Genomic DNA, 23,880 nt, shown 5'->3' with positions numbered 1-23,880 from the left:
GAACACCCCAACTCCTAATAAATTGCTTAAGGAAAATTCCTAAATGATGATAGTTCAAATATGAAAAAGAAATATCTAATAGTTGGAGTATTATTATATTTCAATGATAAAAAAAATATAGGATGAGTTTTTTGATATTAATTGAACCGATTATTTTTATACCAAATGATGTGCACAAAAAATTAATATGCAGCATATACGATCACATTTATTATGTACTCACTAACTTTAGATTCTGAATTGACACATGCTCAATCACAATCATTCATTTAGTCATTATAGTCTATATGATGTTATGAACGGCCTTGAAGTTTACATGCTTCCCCCACCGTTGCTCCGAGATGGCGAGGGTAGATGTAAGTTGTACATATTACAAGTTTATCTAAATTCAATAATTTTGATAAATTTTAATTCAGATCCCCTATGTGTATTAAAAAGTTCACTAAATAAGTAGAAATATTAGATTTTAGACCTAGTAAATCAAATACATCGTGGTGGAATTCCAAACTCAAACACGTAATCTTACTCCAACTTGATGGAGATAACTTTGGCCTATGAATATCATGTAAACCCTAGCACAGTAACCCAAAGGATTTTGTGCTTTTGAAGTCCCTTTAGTGCAATGATCAATGAATGTCAAACTTGCAGGCACCTCGTCTATTTTACCAGACACCTGTTTTCTCCCACCAACATAGGTACCAAGAGTAGCTCTTCCCATTAAAGTTGACCTATGAAGAAAAAAACTTGACTATTGAATACTTGCTACCTCAACATCTCCCACCAACATATATACCAAAAAACTGTGTATGTCACTAAAAAAATCCCCTAGTTTTTGTGTCTCTATTGCCATAACCTCCAAGGTTTGCATCCACTTGATTGATCACCAAGTTACACCTTTTGATGCCTTGGGACAAAATCTAATTGCACATACTCCATTTTTACCCCAATGCAACAGGTACTAGCTACTGTTTTCAAATTATAAGTTGACCAACTCTCACAATTGGTAAACTTGACCTTAAAATCAACTAAGATACCAAAAGTGAGATGAAGGGAAATGCAACTTCTTAAGATAAATAATATAGTAGCATATCAAACAGTCTGCATTGCAGTTCATTGCTTGTGAACTAGAGTTGTAAATTATATTCAGTGACCAATGAATATTTTTGGGGAAAAAAATAAATTTACAGCTTTTGTAGGAAAGCCATCTCAATCCTGAAAAAACAAAAATCACATTAACAAAAATATAAAGAAATGACAACTAAACCTGGAAATAAAAACCTTTCTGCATTTGAGTGCAGCTTTCCACATGAGGAGAAAAGTTCAAGCATTGAAGGCCTATAAACAAAATTTCCATCCTAAAATATAATCATTTTCCTGAGAATAAACTACATTTATATCCTAAGTCACGGTCATAAAGTTGGTAAGTATTTGTCCTTCATTCGAGAAATAAGCTTAAATTTCTCCTCAGCTTCAACTTGCTGTTGTATATCAGATCGTGAAGCTCTATCCGGGTGAAATTTCAGCAAGGCTTTTTTGTAAGCAACGCGCACCTGAAACAAGAATTTATTCCAAGTAATGTCTCTTGTGTTATCCCTCTAACTGTGACCAACACTTCAGAAATAGACGAAAGAGATGGTCATACGGAGAAGATTGTAAAACAATTCCTAAAATCCCAGGTAAAAACAAGAAATGAGAAAAGTGGCTGCATGTCATGACAACTAGCTTTCCTAAAAAAAGTGGCATGTTGAAATATGAGTGTGGATCTGAGAGACGAGTCCCAACACAGCTACCAACAGCCAACACAATATAAGATGAGACAACATTGGGAGAAAGAGAAAACGGGAACATAATCAGAAAGCGAACCAAAACACTGAAAAGGAATAATAGCTGATCTGATGCGCAGATATGAAATCTTGGACTTGCAAGCCTAAAAGGGTTTAGCTGTGAGAATATAAAACGTACTAAAAAGCCCTTTGCTTCATGCTAATTTAACTCATTTTTCTGCACAACATAATGCAATCAGATTCTCTAAGTTGCTGCAGAAGAAGCAGATATGGGTGGCAAAATCAAACCCAACCAGCCCAACCTGTTTAAGTTTGGGCGGGTTATTTGACCCACTCTTTTATTAGCTCAACCCATTTCAATTCATTAAAAATTGGGTTGATATGTAACCCAAATTGACTCTAGAGAAATCTTGTCAAAATATTTTTAAAAAACTTTTTTTTTGATTTGATATGTTATATATAGCCATAATAAAGAAAGAAATAAACTTATTACGTACTAAAATATTGTAAAAGAACAAATAAAACAATTAAAACCAAGTAAAATTGGGTTGGGTTGGGTTGGGTCTTGACCAGTTCTATAACCCATTACCCAACCCACTTTGACCCAAGCAAATTTGGGTTGGGTTGGATCTTGACCCACTATGACCCGCCCAAATTTGACCCAACCCGCCCAATTGCCACCCCTAGAGGCAAATTTGTAAGGGACTTCCATTTATGTTTCAACTGAACTTATCTTAAACAAGACCAGAACAAAAGGATCATATGATTGCTAAGAACAAGAGAGGTCACCAACCACAAATCAGGGCAAGAGGAAAACAAGAATGGCAATGTTTCATAAAAGTATGTTCCCTGGAATTATTTGCATTCAGTAGAACCAGGTAATTTAAAATTAAGGATATGGAAAACATTTAGAGGCTGAGTGTAAACAAACCTCATCACTAGAGCCATCGCCAACAGATATTCCCAATCCGCGCAACACTGAAGCTATATCATGGCATGTCATTTCAAGCTTACTGAGTTCCTTTCGAACTTCGGCTCGTATCCGCTCCTTCAAGTTCATATTCTCTATGTCCTAAAAAGATTCATCAGATGGTTTAAACATTAGGAAAAATCCAAATATGCTATCATCACAAAATAAGGCAGAGGCAGCATAAGTGGCATGGAAGAGGGACACAAAGAAATATAAGATAAAGAAGCTACAAAAAGCCACAAAATAGACAACAGAAGAGGCCAAGTTGTCATACCTTTTTTTGAGTTTCTCTCATTTCTTCCACACGCTGCTTTTGTCTCTTCTCCATTTCTAATAATCGCATACTTTCAGCCTTCTTTCTTTTCAGCAGCAGCTTCAACTTCTTGGCTTCTTGTGCCTGAATAGGTAAAAAGCACATCAGAAAACAGTACATCTTCGTATATACGCGAATCTTACTCTCTCTTTTTGGCTAATTTAGCTTTTCCTATGTGGTTGCACTTTTTTATCAGAAATTCTAGAACTTCAATCTTAATCTTCAAAGTTCATGGTTTAGACCACCATCAAAACAGCAATCCAGCCAATTACAATCCACATGATGTTACTTATATATCCATAATATTATTTATGTAAATAACTGGAATGGACTTGGTTCAAGTTGCAAAGGTTGAGGGACTTGTGACTTAGGTCATAGCTTCAAGCCTTGCACCATGCTAACTAGGTATGATATTTAATTAGAGGGTAGAAGGACATGCCTATTATCCCGAGTTTCGAAAGCTCCAGTTCGTCCTAAGGGTTGGACCAAGACCGATTTCCCGGTCATCAAATAAAAATAAAAAATAAATAACCAGAATGAGGCTATCTATATAAATTATTTTCTAATTTATGAGCATGAAGGGGAGAGAAGGGACCTAGTGAGAACCCTTGCCTTCTGGCTCCATACACAAACCCGGCCATGAAGATATATCACGACTATCCTTCGGGAAAACGCGTTGGTTTAGCTAGACCAATTCCATTGGGAAAGAACTTACAAGGGAAGGCAAAATTGAAGGTTTTGTTGACCTTAAAGAGAGGGATCAAACTCTCCCTACCTCTACTTCTGACAGTACTAAGCAGAATTTACTATGTTTATTTTTTAATCATAGAAGTATCAAGGGCCTGATGAATGCTATTATTTTTTTGTGGTAAAGTAATTAAATTGTATTAGAAAGGCATCAAGGAGATACAATGGTTACAACTAAAAATAAAGTTGTTTCAAACATGAAATTAACATGAAGCTAACTGTGCAAAAACCTGTAAAGCAGCCAAAATGATAAACCCCCTTAAACCCTACAGTGCTAGAGTTAGGGAGCTAACAAAATCCAAAAAATTATCCATATTGTTTACAGGGGAGAGAAGGTGCCAATTATAAAGACTAACTAAACACCTAGTCTTAATGGTGCTTATGGGAGTTGATATTCCATCAAAGCATCTGCAGTTTCTCTCTTTCCAAATGCTCCAAAAAATTACTATTGGGGTCATCCTCCAGGTACTTTTGATGGTGTTGTCAACTCTCCAACATATCCAGCTAGCATAAGCATCTTTGTTGGAGAGGGGGGCATTACCCATTGGAGGCCAAACAATGAGAAGAAGAAATGCCATATGCCAACTGTTATGGGGCAGTGAAAAAAAAGATGGTTGACACTTTCATTTTCTAGTTACAGAAAAGACATCTGTTGATGAGAATGATGCCCTTTTTCCTAAGGTTGTCTTGTGTTAAACATGCCTTATGAAGGGTTGTCCATGCAAAACAGAAGACCTTAAGAGGTTGCTTGGTCCTCCAAATATGCTTCCAGGGAAAGTCTTCAAGTATGCCATTCTAGGCACACCAGTAGTTGTAGCTTTCCTTCACAGTGTAGATCCCTTCCTTGGAGCTGCCCCAAAGTAGTCTATCTGGATTGTGAACATCTAGGTTACAGCTTTCTGGTGTTTGTAGCAGGAGAAGAAGTTCATTAATTTCCCAGTCCTGCAGACTCCTCCTGAAAATTGGACTCCAAATATTGTCAACTCTGTATTGGGCCACTATGGCTTGCTTGTTGGTGGCTATCTGGAACATCATAGGAAAGGACTCCTTCAAAATAGTGCCCCCAATCCACTTCTAACCAGAATCTTATGTTGAGGCCATTGCCAGGTTTGAAGAAAACCAACTGAAGAAACTCATCCTGGTAACTACTTATGTGTTTCCAGACCCCTACACCATGAGGATCTTAGCTCATCATTGGACTCCAATGATCATGAGTTACATGTTTTGCTTTGATGATGTCCTTCCAACACCCTGCCTCATTTTGCCCATATCTCCAAAGCCACTTCATAAGCAGGCATCCATTGTGCATCTTTAGGTTTCTAATTCCCAACCCCCCTTGGGCCTTGGGTAGAATAACATTTTGCCATTTCACCAGAGAGAACTTATGAGTTTGGCTGTTACCTTCCCATAAGAATCTTCTCCTTAGTCTGTCTATTTGCTTCACAGCCAAGCTTGGCAAAGGAAATAAAGACATATAGTAAGTAGGAATGTTGTCCAGAACAGTCTTGATTAGACTGTCTGCCTCCAATAGATAGGTACTGAAGCTGCCATGTAGCTAGTCTCTTCTCCATCTTTTCAATTACTCCAGTCCAGATCTCAGAGGATTTGAATTCAGTACCTAATGGTAAGCCCAAATAAGTGGTAGGAAAGGAGCCTATGTTGCATCTAAGGATGTCAGCTAATTCCTCTAGATTGGAGACCTCATTGACAGGGTATATAATGCTTTTGAGCATGTTGATGTGAAGACTAGATATGAATTCAAAGACCATGAGGGTAATGTTAAGGTTGCATATTTGTTGACTATCTGCTCCGCAAAAGATCAAGGTGTCATCTGCATAAAGAAGATGAGAAACAGTGAGTGTAGTGAAAGGATCACTGCCTACCTGGAACCCTTGAATCCACCGTAGCTCTTTGTCCTTTGCTAGCATTTGTGAGTGTCCTTCCATTGCCAGGATAAAAAGGAGAGGGGATAGTGGGTCTCCCTGCCTTAGCCCCTTTTTAGAGGAGAAAAAACCCGCAGGACTCCTGTTTACTAACACTGATAGTTTCACTGTCGAGATGCAAAAAATGATCCAACTGATCCACCTATCTCCGAACCCCATTTGCTTTAAGATGTTGATCAAGTATGCCCAATTAGTTGATCAAAAGCCTTCTCTATGTCCAGTTTACATAGGATCCCAGTTTCTCCACTTTTGAATTTCCAGTCTAGAACTTCATTGGCAATCATGGAGGCATCAGTGATTTGTCCATTCTTCATGAATGCACTGTCGGCCAGAGATTAGAGAGCATACCGCTTTTTTAAGCCTCTCAGCTAGAGTCTTTTTTGGGGCCGACACTTTTGAGCCGAGGGTCTTTCGAAAACAGTCTCTTTATCTCCATGAGGTAGTGGTAAGGTCTGCGTACATTCTACCCTCCCCAGACCCCACTTGTGGGATTTCACTGGGTATGATGTTGTTGTTGTTATTGTCAGCTTGAGTCTTTGCCATGATGAATGCTATTGTGCGACTCATTTTGCATATGATTTCACCAACCAACAATGGTAAGAAGTAAGAACTTTTTTCTTTCTAATTTCTTAACCTAGGCAAATGAAATGCACTCCCCTCCCCTCCCTCCTCTCTGCCAGCCTATCATAACTAAATCAATGGTCTTCCAATCATTTTAGTGGTCATTTTCAGTCTAACTTCAAGTCTTATGCTTTCTTGAAAAGAGAAAGGAATAGATAAGAGAGTGTGAAGTTGAGGGGGAAAGAAACAGAGAAGAAAAGAAAAAAAAAATCAAAATAAAGAGAAAAGAACTAAGTGAAACATCACAGTGAATCTTGCCTCCTCCTAGGTAAATGTAGCATGTAACAGTAGCACATTATAAAATCGAAGAAGAAAATTGTTAGTTTATTACATGAACAGGTAGTAAATTTCAAAATTACATTGCAACTCAAAAATCTTGAAAGCATCAATGGCATGAAAAAGTGGAGTAATGTTTCTATTTCATCAAAAAAGGGATACACCTCGTGTACAAAGATATACATAAGAATGATAAAATGATGTTGTTCTCTACCAGAAATCATCCAGAGATTTGTGATGACCCGTTAGGTCATTTCGAGAACGAGTCTTCCTCCTTTCATAAAAAACCCTTCCCGTAAATCTTTATTGAAAATTTTGAACTATTCGGTAAGTATGGTTAATTAGTTGATGGGCGATTTTAGATAATTAATTTAATTGGTGGGCTAAATTATTAATTTATTTAATATCTTATACCATATATATTTAATCAAGTAGTGGGCTTGTCACTTTTAATACTTAATTAATTAAGAAAAGAAAGCTAAGGGAGAATAGGCGAGAACCGTACCTGCACGAAAACACGAAGACCATCAATTCCTTCAGGTATATACCTTTAATTTTGTATTAGTGAAGGGTTGTGAAAGAAAGGGAAAAACGTAGAGATAGAGGCCGTGGTCGTGGAGTGGCGACAGGTAGAGGTCGTGCCCGAGGAGCGGCATCAGCTAGAGGTCATGCTAGAGAGGCTTCTCCTGAGCCACAGATTGATGCTAGAGAGTAACAGGTCCTTCCAGAGCTTGCTACTGCACCATTGCTTCAGGCTACTTTGATGCGAGTATTGGATGCGCTCAAAGGATTTAATCAGAGTGTGGGGGCGATAGGCAAACTCGAGGGTTCTCAGACTAGAGCAGGGGTTCAGACCCCAGGGCAGCATCAGATTCCAGTTGTTCAGGGTCCAGTGGGCCAGCCACCTGCGGGCCCTAGAGCTGAGGAGAGTGGAGTACAGGTAGGCTCAGGGTGCACCAGTAGTCATGTTGATTGACGACGAGCAACGCCGATATGAGAGGTTCCGAAAAATGGACCCACCGCAGTTTCAGGGTGGGAAGACTGAGGATGCACATGAGTTCTTGACCATGTGCCGAGAGTTGTTGGAGACAGTGGGGTTAGCGGAGACCCACGGAGTACATTATACTACACTCCAGTTACGTGGGCCAACCAGAGAGTGGTGGAGAGTGTATTTGAGTTCCAGGCCAGTTGGGTCACACCAGGTGATTTGGGATGAGTTTGCTAGTGCCTTTTATGACTGTTTCATCCCCTGCAGTGTTAGGGAAGAGAGCCAATTACGGTTCGAGAGTTTGAGGCAGGAGGGTCTTACAGTTGCTGAGTATGAGACTCGTTTCTACCAGTTGTCCAGACATGCCATGACTGTCCTTCCTGATGAGACAGAGCGGATTCGCAGATTTGTGCGAGGACTAAACTATTCCATTCGTACGGCAGTCTTTCGACCAGCCCGTGAGGGTGCTTCCTTCCAGTCCATCATGGGTGCCGCCAAGGAGGCAGAGTTGATGGAGAGAGAGGAGTCCAAGGACCCCAAGAGGGCCCGTGCTTCTGGTCAGTTTTTGAGTACCTCATCGGGAGTTAGAGGGTCCTAGAGAGAAGGAGGTTCTTTCTAGCGTAGAGGACCAGTTCATGCATCTATGCCGACTTATGAGGATAGTCAGACACCTCGTGGGTCCTACAGTACACGTCAGAGTTACCAGGGGTCACAACAGAGGCCGGTGAGCCGGGATGGTTATACAGGTTCCTTAGGTTCATCGCAGAGGTTTTCACACAGGAGAGCATGTTATACTTGTAGAGATCCGGATCATCTTTCATGGCAGTGTACATCTCAGGGTCGAGGAGGAACCCAGCCTAGTTCTTCAGTTTTAGTTAGAGGACCAGCGTCGCCAGTCAGAGGTCGAGGTAGAGCCCAGACTAGTAGAGGTGGTCGCACTCCTAGGTGGTGCTTTAGTCCCTCAGGGAGGAGGTAGTGGTGTTGTGCAAGTCGGAGGTGGTAGGGGAGCTCATTGTTATGCTTTTCCGAGGAGACCTGAGGCTGAGGCTTCCGGCGCAATTATCACAGGTATCGTCCCAGTCTGCCATCGACCTGCATCTGTATTATTTGATCCAGGGTCTACATTTTTCTATGTGTCTGTCTATTTTGCATCTAACTTTGATTTGACATGTGATCGTATGTCCGTGCTTGTTCATGTTTCTACACCCGTGGGTGAACCCTTAGTGGTGGATCGAGTGTATCGATCCTGTCTTGTTTCCTTCGCCAGGTATGATACTTGGGTAGATATGATTATTCTGGGGATGGTAGATTTTGATGTGAGATTGGGTATGGATTGGCTTTCTCCCTATCGTGTTATTCTTGATTGTTATGCTAAGACTGTTACCTTAGCAATACCTGGTGCCCTGAGGATTGAGTGGAAGGGTACTAATGGCTTCTATCCTAGTAAGGTTATCTCATATATTTGTGCTCAGAGGTTGATTAATAGAGGGTGTATGTCTTATTTGGCGTTTATTCGGGATACCAGTATTGAGTCACCTCCGATGGAGACTATTCTGGTGGTTAAGGAGTTTTCTGATGTATTTCCTACTGACCTTCCTGGTGTTCCTCCGAATAGGGACATTGATTTTGCTATTGACTTAGAGCCTGACACTAAACCCATTTCTATTCCTCCATATCGCAGGGCTCCAGCTGAGTTGAAGGATCAGTTGCAAGACTTGTTGAGTAAGGGGTTTATTCGCCCTAGTGTGTCGCCTTGGGGTGCACCGGTTCTGTTTGTAAGGAAGAAAGATGAGACTATGAGGATGTGTATTGATTATAGGCAGTTGAACAAGGTAACTATTAAGAACAAGTATCCTCTTCCCCGTATTGATGATTTATTTCATCAGCTTCAGGGAGCGACATTGTTTTCTAAAATAGACTTAAGGTCCGATTATCATCAGTTGAAGATTAGGGCATTAGATATCCCTAAGACAGCTTTTCGAACTCGTTATGGCCACTACGAGTTCTTGGTGATGTCATTTGGGTTGACCAACGCCCCCCTGCAGCATTCATGGAGTTGATGAACGAAGTGTTTCGCCCGTACTTGAATTCCTTTGTGATAGTATTCATTGATGACATCATGGTGTATTCCAAGACTGAGGCAGATCATGTCCACCATTTGAGGTTGGTACGTACTTCAGAAGTTGAGGGAAGAAAAGTTGTATGCAAAGTTCTCCAAGTGTGAGTTTTGACTTGATTCTATGACATTCTTGGGACACGTGGTGTCCAAAGAGGGGATTAGAGTGGATCCGTCTAAGATTGAGGCAGTTAGAGGTTGAACAAGGCCTACTTCTACTACTGAGATTTGTAGTTTTGTGGGGTTAGCCGGTTACTACAGACGGTTCGTGCAGGGCTTCTCCACTATTGCAGCTCCATTGACTAGATTGACTCAGAAGACCGTGGATTTTCATTGGTCCGATAAGTGAGGCGAGCTTCCAAAAGCTTAAGACTTTATTGACTTCGGCTCTTGTTTTGACGCTACCTGAGGAGGGTGTGGGCTTTACTATATATTGTGACTCTTCCGGTGTGGGTTTAGGCGGTGTGTTGATGCAAAAGGGGAAAGTGATTGCCTATGCTTCAAGACAGTTGAAGGCTCATGAGAAAAACTATCCAACTCATGATTTGGAGTTAGCGGTCATGGTCTTCGTGCTCAAGTTGTGGCGTCATTACTTATACGGTGTGCATTGCGAGGTCTTCACCGATATAGGATTCTTCAGTATATATTCAGTCAGAGGGATTTGAACTTGAGGCAACGTAAATGGCTTGAGTTGCTGAAAGACTACGAAATGACTATCTTGCCTAGGAAAAGCCAATATGGTGTTGGATGCCTTGAGTAGGAAGTCCTCTAGTATGGGGAGTCTTGCCGCTATCCGATTTGAGGAGCGACCATTGGCTAGAGATGTTCAGAGGCTGGCTAATAGCCTTATCCGATTGCAGCTTTCAGAGGATGGTGGTGTTCTTGCCTTTGTGGAGGCACGTTCTTCTTTGGTTGAGCAGATTCGGGAGAGCAGTTTGAGGATGAGAAGTTATGTATCATTCGAGACAAGGTATTAAGAGGTGAAGCTAAGGAGGCGGTACTTGATTCGGAAGGTGTATTGAGAATTGGCGACAGAATTTGTATGCCTAAGGTGGGTGACCTGACTAGACTTATTTTGGAAGAGGCTCATTGTTCGAGATATTCTATCCATCCGGGAGCAGCCAAGATGTATCATGATTTGAGCTAGCACTATTGGTGGTGTGGGATGAAGAAGGACATTGTAGAGTTCGTGTCCAAGTGTTTGACATGCCAGCAGGTAAAGTGTGAGCATCAGCGGCCTGGGGGTGTGAGTCATGCCTATTCCAACTTGAAAGTGGGAAATGATCACTATGGATTTCGTTGTGGGTTTACCTCCCACCGTGGGTGGTTATGATTCTATATGGGTAGTTGTTGACGGACTGACCAAGTCCGCCCATTTTATTCCAGTTAAGGTGAGGGACACAGCGGATAAGCTAGCCCAGTTGTATATTAGTCAGATCGTTCGGCTTCATTGTGTCCCAGTATCCATTGTTTTGGATCGGGGTTCAGTATTTACTTCGCACTTTTGGCAGGCATTACAACATGGTTTGGGCACTAGACTTGATATGAGTACAGCTTTTCACCCACAGACCGATGTTCAGTCCGAGCGGACGATTCAGGTGTTGGAGGACATGCTTCGAGCTTGTGTTATTGATTTTGGTGCTAGATGGGATCAACACTTGCCCCTAGCGGAGTTTGCCTACAACAACAATTATCACTCCAATATCTAGATGGCCCCATTTGAGGCTTTGTATGGTAGGCGGTGTCGATCTCCTATTGGATGGTTTGACTTAGCTGAGATAGACTCTTTAGACATAGACTTGCTTAGAGATGCTATGAAGCAGGTTCTATGATTCAGGGTAGATTCTTGACAACCCAGAGTAAGCAGAAAAGTTATGCAGACCGGAGAGTTCGACCATTGAAGTTCATGGAGGGTGATCATGTTTGGCATCGAGTGTCGCCCATAAAGGGCGTGATGCGGTTCGAAAGGAAGGGCAAGCTCAGCCCTCGATTCATTGGCCCATTTGAGATTTTGGCGCGAATTGGAGAGATGGCTTATAGATTGGCCTTACCACCTAGCTTATCGGCTATGCATAACGTGTTTCATATTTCTATGCTCCGGAAGTATGTTCTGGATGAGTCTCATGTGTTATCACTCGATTCAGTAGAGTTGGGTCCAAACCTGACATTTGAGGAGGAGCCTATAGCTATTCTAGATAGGCAAATCTGTAAGCTTAGGACCAAGGAGATTGCTTCAGTGAAGGTACAATGGAAGCACCGTTCCGTTGGAGAGGCGACTTGGGAGACGGAGGCTGATATGCGTGCCAAATATCCCCATCTTTTTGAGGCTTCAGGTATATTCCTTTACTTTATGTTCGAGGACGAACATGATTTTTAGTGGTGGATAATGTGATGACCCGTAAAGTCATTTCGAGAACGAGTCCTCCTCCTTTCATAAAAGACCCTTCCCGTAAATCTTTATTGAAAATTTTGGACTATTTGGTAACTATGGTTAATTAGTTGATGGGCGATTTTAGATAATTAATTTAATTGGTGGGCTAAATTATTAATTTATTTAATATCCTATACCATATATATTTAATCAAGTAGTGGGCTTGTCACTTTTAATACTTAATTAATTAAGAAAAGAAAGAAAAGGGAGAATAGGCGAGAACCGTACCTGCACAAAAACACGAAGACCATCAATTGCTTGAGGTATATACCTTTAATTTTGTATTAGTGAAGGGTTGTGAAAGAAAGGGAAAAAGATAATTGTTTTATAGTATTAAATTGTGTGTTTTGGAAGGAGAGTGGGATTTGCGAACCTTGAGTATTAATACTATTTTCAATGGCCAAGAATTAGGCCAAATTGGCACCAAATTGTCAAGAAATTTAGAGGTAATGATGGCATAATGATTAGTCATTATTGAATAGGACAAAATGAAACATTGTTGACTTATAATTTTCCATACTGCTAGGTTCTTAAAAGTTTATACCTTTGTATTTTTTTCTTCTTCTTCCGTGGTTAAAGTTGCAGGTCATTCCTTTTGCTTTTGTTTCAATTTTTTTTTCCTTATGATTTTGAGATTATGATTGGAGTTAACACGGTAGTATATGAAATCAAATTTCAGGTGTATTGTATTATATGAATACCATTAGATTTATCATAATTGGAGAAATTGGAACCAAATCCTAGTCTTGAAATTCAGAAAATATATGAGATATGAAAAATTATTGTTGTTAGCATGTTATTATCGTGAATTATATGAACATGAATTGATTGCATTGGTTTTGACATACTTTGCTGAGACTGAAAATGACATGAAACAAATGGGTCGGGTCACACGCTTCGTGGCAAGTATTATGAAACAAAAGGGTCGGGTCACAGGCTCTGTGGCAGGATATGTATATTGAGGGGACGGGCCACACGTTCTGTGGCAGGTTACATGGACAGAAATGTCCCCCATGGATTCCGGACTGTGATTCAACGGATGTGTACTAATAGGACAGACATGCATCATTTCATTGCATTGCATCGCATTTTTTTTGATATTTGTGAATTCGTGTTTACCCCTTAATACTCTATATATGCTGAACTTGACTTGATATGATTCATTTGATGAGACTAACGATGAGTATTTGTGGACTGTATTATTATTATTATTGAACAAAGTGTAGAGTTAGGTTAGTTTTATGCAGGTTGTAGTTAAGGAGGTTCGATTGGGAGAACGGGAGTACTTGTATCTATTGAGCTTTGCTTAGTTTTAGTTGTCCACTTGTTGAGTACCGTGTTGTTTGGTACTCACCCCTTGCTTCTACACTTGTATTGGTTGTGAGTCCTGACCTGCTTGATCTCCTAGTATTTTCTACCACATCTGAGGCTATCATTTCAAGTGTTGAGGTAGCTGTTACATTCATCTAGCGGACACCTCTTACTCTTTTATTATGTTTTAGTCCTATTCTAGAGACAAAGACATTGTGACTGTATTTCTTTTCGTAATTCGGTAATATATTAGTGGCTTGTACACGTGACAACCAATCTTGGGGATTTTGAGTTTGTTTTGCGTGTTTTCGGTTAAGTTATATTTTGATTCATTTCTTTTTCTTCCGCATCTACTTTCTGTTGGGTATTAGGCTGACTTGTCTCGGTGGGTTGAGATGAGTGTCATCACACCTGGATTCGGGTCGTGACAAAATTGGTGTGCAGTTCTATATGTAAGAGTTACAAAATGATGTTTTCTACCAGAAATCACATCACCAGATTGGTGTGCAGTTGGTGCTCAAAAAATATACATTCATTTTTTATAATCAAGAAATCCTCGAGGGCCAGTGACACACAATTGAAACTGGATGGTAATAAGCTCATCCCTCTACCCTTCTCCACTTAAATACCAGGCTTTTATCTGGACAGTATTCAAGCCTGTGACATGCGCCTAAACCACACAGTGTCTTGCTACTAGACCAAATCCCTTGTGGCATGCTCAAAAATATACATAAGAAAAAAATGTCAAAATTTTAGTATTAAGGATAAGAGCGTCCTATTTTCTCTTCAATCATTGTCCACACACAGCACCTGTCCTACTTTTTTTCCTTTTTTAAACAACAAAGGAAAAAGTAGGACGAAGAAGTATCAAGAGAGATGATTAGACGGGACATGACACAGATTCAACTTACCAAGGGACCTTAAATAGGAGGTTACATAGGAGGTTACAGAAGATGCGGATTAGGATAGAAGGTTGGTTAGATAGTTGAGCATTGTCTACTTATTCTTGTTTACTATTAGCCGTCCTCCTATTAATTGTAGTGTTACTATTGTAGTTCCTTGTCCTTTGAGTTTAGTTATTATTTGTGGGGGGGGGGGGGTTCACTTTGATTATCGTAGTATGTTGCTATGACTACTGTTTAGGATGATTTGTCAAGTTGTCTAAGTATTTTGCCATGATTATCTTCATTTCCTTTATATCTTTCTTTATACTACTTTGGACTGTTTATTCTTGATCTGAGGGTCCGTCTATTGGAAACAGTCTCTCTACCTCTAAGGTTGTGGTAAGGTCTATGTATACTCTACTCTCCCCAAACCCTACTTTTGTGGAATTACACCAGGTATGTTGATGAACAAAGCTACCTCACCAAAGGGTTGCAAGCTCCAGTTGATCTTTCAAAACTGACCACCATCTTCCAGAATTTTTTTAACACTTGCCAATGCAACAAGTGATCTACTCCATCCCCCAGCCCCCTCTGGGTTTCTTTTTCTTCTTAAATTCTCGCCAATTACAATTTCTATCCAGAGCATCAATATAGTCAACCCAACTAACTCAGGACTGAGGTATAATGAACTATATTGATTTTATTCTAGTAAATCTACTTTCATATATGAAAAAGAACCAACCCTAATAGCACAATATGTTTATTAAAAGATATTGCAATCAACTATGAGACCTTGATCGATGTGGACTTTCCACACAATAATCGATTCCAAAATAATATTCTCTTCTTATTTTCCACAGAAAATTACCAGCATGTCAAATTCTTATAACCTATCAAAAACTACTCCCAAGAGTTGTATCACATGGGCTTGTTCTCCCCTACAAGCAGGGGCGGATCTACGTGGGAGGTAGGGGGTTCATCCCTCGGTCGAAAAATTACATTGTATATATAAGGTCAAATTTGAATATTACGTGTATATAAGCTTCAATAAACCCCCTTAACACAAATGAAAAGTGTAGCTCAATGGTCTAGGCCCTAGGGGGTTCAACTTAATGTTGAGGTTGTAGGTTCAATTCTTGCTCACATCACTTTATTTAGTCTTTTTAAGTTTTGTTCTTTCTCACTCCTTTAAGCAATCGGAATTATCCTTTTTCACTCTTTTTTTAATGAGCATTCGGGCCTGTAGTAGACAAAAATGAGTGTCAGCATAGTGTCAGCATATTCTTTGTTTTAGTTAATCCACTTGTAAGTTCAAAATAGGAAAATTACATGGAAAATTTACTTTAAGACTAAAATTACCACAAATAGTTATCTTACTACTTATTTAGTAATATCATATTGGATTATTACCAATTATATCTAAATAATAATTAACAGATATATACAATTAAATATATCTCATGTATGTATTACGGTTATTGTGGCTACACATTTCCCTCTTTCTTCCCCTATTTTATCATAATCCCCAATTTTTAGCCCAATGTAATGGAATTTACAGTTACACTTATAGTTTTGTATTTATCATTTGTTAATATCCAAAAATTACGTTTATTTTTCTCTCTTTATTTTTCTTGCGAGTTTTCTCATTGGAGGACATCACAAGGTGAAAGTAAAAAAAACATAATACTTTTTAAGAATGGTTCAATGGTGCAGAGCAAAAATGGGAAGAAATATAAAAAAGGCATGATAAGGCGGGTAAAATTTAGCGAACACCTCGCGTTGCTTATCATCCTGTAATTTTCACGTATTTAGAACCCCTGAATGAAAATCCTTCATCCGCCACTGCCTAAAAGTACTCCATCCCCTCTCTTTTATTTTCATATTACTCGTCAATATCTACCCCAAATCTTCACCTTCATTTTCCAACAAAGTGTTATAAAACATTTGACAACTCTTGTCCATAGTTCCCATTCTTGAAATGAGAGGAATTATTTTTCAAGTGACTAAGTGACGCTATATTTACCCATTTAATGAGAGCACTAAATTCTACCCAAGATACAGGTATTATTTTAGCCATTTTATAATGAATAGTTTCCAAACAACCACATCTTAGTGCTCCAAGGGTAAGACCAAAATATTTTACCGCATAATACATAAATATGCCCTTTAACTTGGCTTCAGGCTTCAGCTGGCATCTATGTCCTTCAACTTTGGGAGTGCACAAGTAGGCACTTAACTTGTATAAAATTAAATAAGTAGACACACGTGTCCTACGTGACATAAAACACGTAGGACGTCACGTAGGATACAAAATTATCATGTAGGATGCCATGTAAGACGAATGTGTCTATTTGTTCACGTTTTGCATAGTTAAAGTGTCTACTTGTGCACTAGTAAAGTTAAGAGTATTAGTTGTTGGTTGAAGCCAAGTTAAAGGTCATAATTATGTATTATGTCTATTTTACCAGAAAGTTTGTTCAATGTCCCTATAACTTCGCCTATCGAAATAAGATCACATTTTTCCAAACTAATTTGGGACTCTGCCAAGTGGTCCCTTTCCACTCCATACCAATTTTGATCACCCTCCTCCACAAGTCTTCCTTATCAACATTAAATCTCCATAATTGTTTGAACCTAAGAATTTTACTATAAAGTCTTTAAGTTCTTCAACCTTTGTCAATCTTTCCTTCTCACTTTGGTCACAACTGGCCAATAACTAAAGCATGCTTTTTCTGTCACTACTTTATTCCCCAATGCATTTAGTATAGTGAACCAGTGTTGTGAAAAAGTGTCGAAGCGTTCGCTTTAAGCGTGAAGCGAAGCGAGGCGAGGCACTAGCGCTTCAACACCGTGAAGCGAAGCGATTTCAAAAAAGTGTGCGCTTCATGGGAGAAGCGAGAAGCACGCTTCATCTAGAAGCGAGAAAAAAGCTCGCTTTTTTTGAAAAAGCGGCACTAGGGTTTTTTTTTAAAAAAAAATCTATAAAACTTATAATTAATTGTTCCAAGCTGCTGCGACTTCTTCTTCAACTTCGACAGTTCAACCAGGTTAGTTTCTCTTCTCCTCTTCTTCTCTTCTTCTCTTCTTCTGTTTCTATTTCTATTTTTATTTTCATTCAGCAGTTTTGCCATCTGTGCGACTGCTGCGATGTTCTTCTCTTCATCTCTTCTTCTCTTCATCTCTTCTTCTCTTCTTCTTTTTCTATTTCTGCGCAACTGTCATATGCGAAGAATTATTTTTTTCAAGTTTTATTCAGCATTTTGGCCATTATTTTTTTGAAGATAAAGCATATGCTCTTTTTTTTTCACATAGTCTGGCTGTTTTATTGTTTTTTTTTTTAATTTTGCTGCAGTTGCTCTTTTAATTTTGCTGCGGCTGCTCTGTTATTGTTTTGACAATTTGACTTGTGTGACTGAATTATTATTCTATTTTTTCTTTGTAGTAAGTTGTATTTTCTTAATGGCACAAAAAAGGAATCCAGCTTGGGCATATGGAATTGACATGGGAAGTAACACAAAAATCAAATGTGTTTTTTGTGATATGACATATAATGGCGGAATATTTCGTCACAAGAAGCATCTTATTGGTGGTTATAAGATGTTAAAGTGTGTTCAAAGGTCCCGAATAGTGTGAAGGAAGAAATAAAAGAGTATTTTACGAAAAAAAATGAATTTAAAACTCAAATGAATCCTGAAGCATCCATGGTTAATCTTGTTGATGATGATGAAATGGATGATGAAGTTGAAGTGAATATGCCAATGGGCATATTTTATTATCTATGCATATTTTATATTTTATATTTTTATACTAAATAGCGCTTTTTCTGAAAAAAGCATGCGCTTCGCTTCACGCTTCTCGCTTCTGTGAAGCGAGCCCCTGTTGCTTTTTTCCGCTTCTCACTTCTCAAAACACTGTAGTGAACACCATTTACCTTGTCAGGGGCTGGTATTAATGACATCGGGCATGTACATGTATGAATAGTGTAGCATCACTCTACTAGTAAGAGTACTGCTTCTTCCAAGGGGCTAATTTTCTTTCACACCATAGTTCTCAAATAACTCCCTGGTACACCCAAAAATTCGCATTTGGTTCTTAGTGATGGTCCCAAACAGCTCATGGGAAAAATCCAATCTAAAACCTAATCTTCTTGTCAGTTCATCAACTTCATCAGTATTTACTGAATAAAGAGCTTTTTCCCAGATTGTTATGCAGCCTATATATAGCCCATAAGTGAAAAGTACTACATTTAAGGGCCTGTTTAGCCATGAAATATCGTTTCAGCATTTCAAATAATGAACTTAATTTGCAAACACTAGTTTGGCCATGATTATTTTTTTTGATAGCTGAGAAATCTCCGAGATTCAGTCGGTGCACGGTTCTAAACTCAGTATATAATCATCTCGCCACGCTTATGTGGTCAGATACATGATGGCACATCAAGGTTCATCCATGTGTAGACCAATAATCTTCTTCACGGATGAAACTTTATAGCTCTAAGTAATCATCAAAACCAAGTCCAGCACAAGTTCCAAATATCGATAATTTGATTAAGATGACCATACCAATCAGAACATAACTTGACGGAGTTAATCTGCACGACGTGCAGGATGAGAATCCAAATATATATATATATATGGTGTTACTTCTTATGCCATATCAGATTCAATATGGTATCTCAAAAAGGCTTTGGTGCAAAAAATGTCAGATTAAAAGCATATAATAGATCCTAAACTCATTTTAAGAGAGAATAGGACCGGGTAAAATTTCATCAGAAAAGAAGTGCCCTACCGAAACGATTACATCAAAACTCAAAAGTGTGGCAGCAGCTCAACAGACAAACAGTATATATCTAACCTTTTTTCTAAGTATCTTATCTAAAATTAGTCGGGAGGACTATCCCTGCCAATCCTTCTTCAGTTTTGAAATACACAACTAGACAACCATAAGTGGGGTAAAAAAGACATCTCTACTTGAAGGCCCCAACATAGAGATGTACAGCATACAATATCGGATTCATTAGTGCTGTCAAATGCGAGCTCCCTTAAGAGCCTTAAACTCAGGTAAATCCAGGTCGTGGGCTTCGTGTCACTTAGGTGATGCTTAAATGTAGGCGCTGAGGTACTAAGGCATGTGTCACAATGCCCGTGAACTCTATCTTAAAAAGGAAATACTAAATTAAAGGTATAATACATTAATTTTCAAAAGCATAATGAAGATATCGTTAGTGATTAGGAATAACAGATTAAAATTGTTATATAAGAACCTGTAATTGTAAGTAAGTGGGATTTTTAGTTATGGGTTTCAACAACAACATACCCAGTGTAATCCCACAAGTGAGGTCTGGGGAGGGTAGTTTGTACGTAGCCTTACCCCCTACCTTACAAAGGTCAAGATCTTATTTCCGATAGACCCTCGGCTCAAGTAAAGCAGAATCAAAAATAAAGAAGCCATGCTAAAACAATTAAAAAGGAACAAGTAACAATACAAAATGTACAATAACAAAAGCAAAGTAAACAATAGGTAACACTAAAATCGAAGAAAAAGATGGTAGGAGAGTAATACTAACAATATTGATAGGGAAACTAGACAATACTCGACTACCTACTAACCTTCTATCCTAATCCTTGACCTTCAAATCTTCCTATATCTAGGGTCATGTCCTCGATAAACTGCAAATATGTCATATCATGTCTAATCACCTCACCCCAAGACTTCTTCAGCCCACCTCTACTTTCCTAATACCCACTATAGTTAACTTCTACACCTCCTCACCTAGGCATTAGTGCATCTTCTCTTCACATGTCTGAATAATCTTTTTAGTCATGGCCTAGCAAAATAAAAATTGGGATATGATCCGCTAAGATCTTCCCGCCTTCAAAATCAAACGGGAAGGTTTCCTTTCACCTGGCTCAAGTAGGAACATCAAATAAGGGAAGGAGTTCTCAAAACTATTTCCAAAAAACATAAAGCTACATCTTTTCATCTAAATCAAGAAATTTGAAATGGTTTTGAAACTTGATTGACATGATTTTACTTCATATATATCATTTAACTATAGTTTTTCAGTTCTTCCTCTTTATTTTTATTTTTTTTTTGAAAATGTATTTAGTGTTTCAGTTCATTAGTGCCTTTCTTCGCTAAAGCTCATCTTTTGTTAACGCTTTGCACATAAATGCCCCAAAAGGCTTCAATGTTTTTGCATTTGACTACTCTAGGCTTCAAAGAACCAACATCTATAGGAAATAGACAAGGTTTTTCTTCTTCTTTTCTTTTTTTTTTTTTTTGATTGATGAATAGAAAGGGAGGAAATTTTATGAACTCGACAGGGAGTTCATTTATATATTTCTACATCAACTGACTACTTCAAGTTTCTAACAATTATAAACAATGAACATCCTGTTAATCTCTTACACACTCTTACAGTCTTACTCTCTACAACCTGGCTGCAATAATTCCAACATCCCTGGAGCATATATACCACAAAGAAGCACATTCAGCATCAAAAGTAGAGAATATTTGATCAATTATGGCATTGATGAGATCAAAAGACATTCAGCAGATAAAGATCAAACAGATTACAGACTAATGAACACCGAAAGCATAACACAAAACCAAATCTCTACAGACGTTATCAGGAAGAAGTACAGATGACAGACCTGAGTCGCCAACGCTCTTTGCCTGGACACCATTTCTTCCTCAAGTGCCTTTTTGTATTCGGAAGTCTCTTTGATCCTTTCTCTTTCGGTGATAATACAGTTCTCAACACGAAGTTCCACATTCTCACCATCTTGTCCATTCACATCATCATGCCTTTCATCCTTGTGTTGGCTCATAGATACAGATTCTGAAAGATCCTCCTCCACAAAGGAACCTCTGTTTTGGTTTGCACCAAATTCTGATGTATCAGCAGAAATAGATCGACTCATACCATTTTCAGTTTCAACATCATGCTGGTGCTTGTCAAGACGAGGTTCCTCCTCAGCTACCCTATATCGTCTGCAACTCCAAGAGAAGTTCCTGTCACCGCACGAAACGGGTTTTTCTAAACGAGATCCTGCAGCTGGAATACTCCCTTCATTGCCTTGTTCCGAGTGCTTTTTTATAAAAGGATGCTGTTGATACTCACGGGGTATACTGGGATAACTCTCTTCAAAGTTCTCCATTTGTGGATCTCCTTCGTCATGGACATCAGCCATACGAGAAGTACAACGTGATTCACGTGTTGGTTTAGGAGATCGGTCTTCTTTTTCAGTAGAGGATTTAGAGTAACCAGAACAAGCTGGATGCTCTTCACTCTCACTAGGCTCAGGTTGAATTTCAACAGTGGATGCACTATTAATATCTCTAACACCAGATTGACCACAGTTATCATTTTTCCTCTTTAACGAAGCTTTCTGCCACTGCTCTCGAAGCTGTCCAGAATAATCCTCCATGAACTCATCATCATCAGATGAACTACTCTCTGAATCAGACATCAAACCGTATCGATTTTGGACAGGAGCTTTTCCAGAGTAAGTTCTTTTGCATTTTGATAATTTCACTGGGCAAATATTTTCTCGAACAAACTGACAATCATCACCAATTTCATCTAGAGGTTCTTTAGCACTTTTCGAGGCTGAGCAAGGTCTCATGCTAGGGGATGGGTCATGAAAGAAGTGGTGGTCATCTTCTATATCAAATTCAGGATATTCATTCTCATTGGTTTCATCGTCATCGATGAAGATTATGTTCCTCAAAGGAGACCGTCTTTTGTCTTTCTTTGCTGCTGTCTTGGCTCGAAACTTCTTGGGTGTCGATTCAGGCACATCAATAAAAATAACATTACTAAAAGTTTCACACTCGACATCAATCAGAACAACATGATCAGCTCCTGCACCATCATGGCACCTCCTCAATGTCTTTTTCCCAGCATGGGGTCTACCATGAGATAGAGAAACCCCACTCATTTGTCTCTGCAGAAACGACAAAAAACAATTTAAAAATAACCCATTGAGGTCATATGACAACAATAAGAAAAAAGGAAAAACAAGAAGGAACTCGGGTGACAAAAAAGCACAAAAATTCAAAGAGTACTAAACAAAACCTAATCACCCGCTAATCATGGTTGCTGGTTAAGATTTGAAAGAAAAGAAAGAAAAAAAACAAGGGCCTGTAAGAGCCTAACTAATTAGGAGTTAAGAAAATACTCCACCAACAGGAAAGGTGCTCAGTCCATCATGGAAGTTAATCAATTTCCACAATACCCCTACTCCATGTTATTAGCTCTATTTTTTCTTCTTTTTTATTATGACAGTTGTGTTCGAACCAACTTGTATGCATCTCAACTGATCAAACACTGGGCAGCTTACCATAGCCCACAAGTATCAGGTAAGTATGCACACCAAGATTGAAGCAATGAGCTTACACGGGATGTTGCAGCTGAAATTTGAACCTAAAATCTCCAAGTTATTTCCATACTACTAGCTCTTATCAGCATGTAAACATTATTTTCACTCTTTACCACTTCTCATTATCACCAAAACCCACATCTACATCCCATGTCCCAAGTCCCACTCCACCCTCCACCACTACTACATGGCAGCAGCTTTATGTTCAACCAAATATCCGAAAACATCATAGAAATAAGTTTTTCTTAGGTAAAACATTATTTTTCTTTTAAACAACAGATTCCATCACGAACATTTCACATCATCACGACGCTGAGCCTAACTTAATCAGAGTATGCTATTTTTACAACAGCAAACACCAAAAATTAGTAAAACAGTTGAAGCAATTTCATCGAGTAAAACACAAAACTCCAATAAATATTCCTTCTAACAAACCTATCATTCCACTAACATCACCATTTCAAACAACTAAGCAGAAATAAATCATGCAGCCCAAAAGGGTCCATAAAAATATCCAATTTCTTCACTAAAATCACAAATAGAAGGATACCCAGCTAAAGAAATTCCAAGATTTCACAAACCCAAGTCGGAATTAGGAAATAAAACCAGAAAAACTGATCAATTCAACAAAACAAAGAGATCATTGGAACAGTAAAAAAAATACCCAATTCGACAATTAATAGTAAATTACTCCATGTCTGCGAACAAAGCGAGTATTACAGCGAAATGCAAAATCGTAATATGGTAAAACTTACCTTGACAAGGATAGAACAAAACCCTAAACACGCAAAATCATGGAAATTTACACAGAATTGCTAAGAGCGAGAGATGATGAAGAATAAAGGAAGACGGAAAACCAAAAAAGGGGCTAAAACAAACAAATATTCAAATTATTTATTCTATTTTGACTTCATCTCAAATTTTCTTTTTAAAAAGTTACATTTTTGTGAATTAAAATATGCTAAATATATGAAATACTTTTTATTTTTATGATTAAAAATAGTATAAATAAATTAAAATGGATAGTAATAATAATTTTCCTCGGTTTGAAATGGAAGAAAAAGTCAAAAAAAAAAAAACTTAGACCATTTTGAATTGACCAATTTTTA

The 23,880-nt window shown here is 38.6% G+C and overlaps 1 protein-coding gene across 1 annotated transcript; it reads right to left on the bottom strand.

The window, feature by feature from the left end:
- Nucleotides 1–1,125: 1,125 nt before the first annotated feature.
- On the bottom strand, nt 1,126–23,639 carry LOC129880053 (stress response protein NST1). Its single transcript, XM_055953887.1, has 5 exons — nt 23,527–23,639; nt 21,041–22,336; nt 3,029–3,151; nt 2,716–2,856; nt 1,126–1,550 (listed from the first exon to the last, which is right to left on the bottom strand). Exons 2-5 carry the CDS (start codon nt 22,328–22,330, stop codon nt 1,410–1,412), a joined length of 1,695 nt encoding a protein of 564 aa, XP_055809862.1. The 5' UTR covers nt 22,331–22,336; nt 23,527–23,639; the 3' UTR covers nt 1,126–1,409.
- Nucleotides 23,640–23,880: the final 241 nt, after the last annotated feature.

Source organism: Solanum dulcamara, chromosome 2 (genome assembly GCF_947179165.1).
Source record: "Solanum dulcamara chromosome 2, daSolDulc1.2, whole genome shotgun sequence".
NCBI lineage: Eukaryota > Viridiplantae > Streptophyta > Magnoliopsida > Solanales > Solanaceae > Solanum > Solanum dulcamara.
This window is presented reverse-complemented; position numbering and strand designations above follow the sequence as displayed.

What these genes read in the sequence shown, in the direction of transcription:
- LOC129880053 (XM_055953887.1), bottom strand. Translation starts at nt 22,330, where the DNA reads ATGAGTGGGGTTTCTCTATCTCATGGTAGACCCCATGCTGGGAAAAAG. An exon ending in AAAGAGCGTTGGCGACTCAG is followed by an intron (nt 3,152 to 21,040) that starts GTCTGTCATCTG and finishes TTACCTATTCAG; the next exon opens with GCACAAGAAGCCAAGAAGTT. An exon ending in GCGATGGCTCTAGTGATGAG is followed by an intron (nt 1,551 to 2,715) that starts GTTTGTTTACAC and finishes TTCTTGTTTCAG; the next exon opens with GTGCGCGTTGCTTACAAAAA.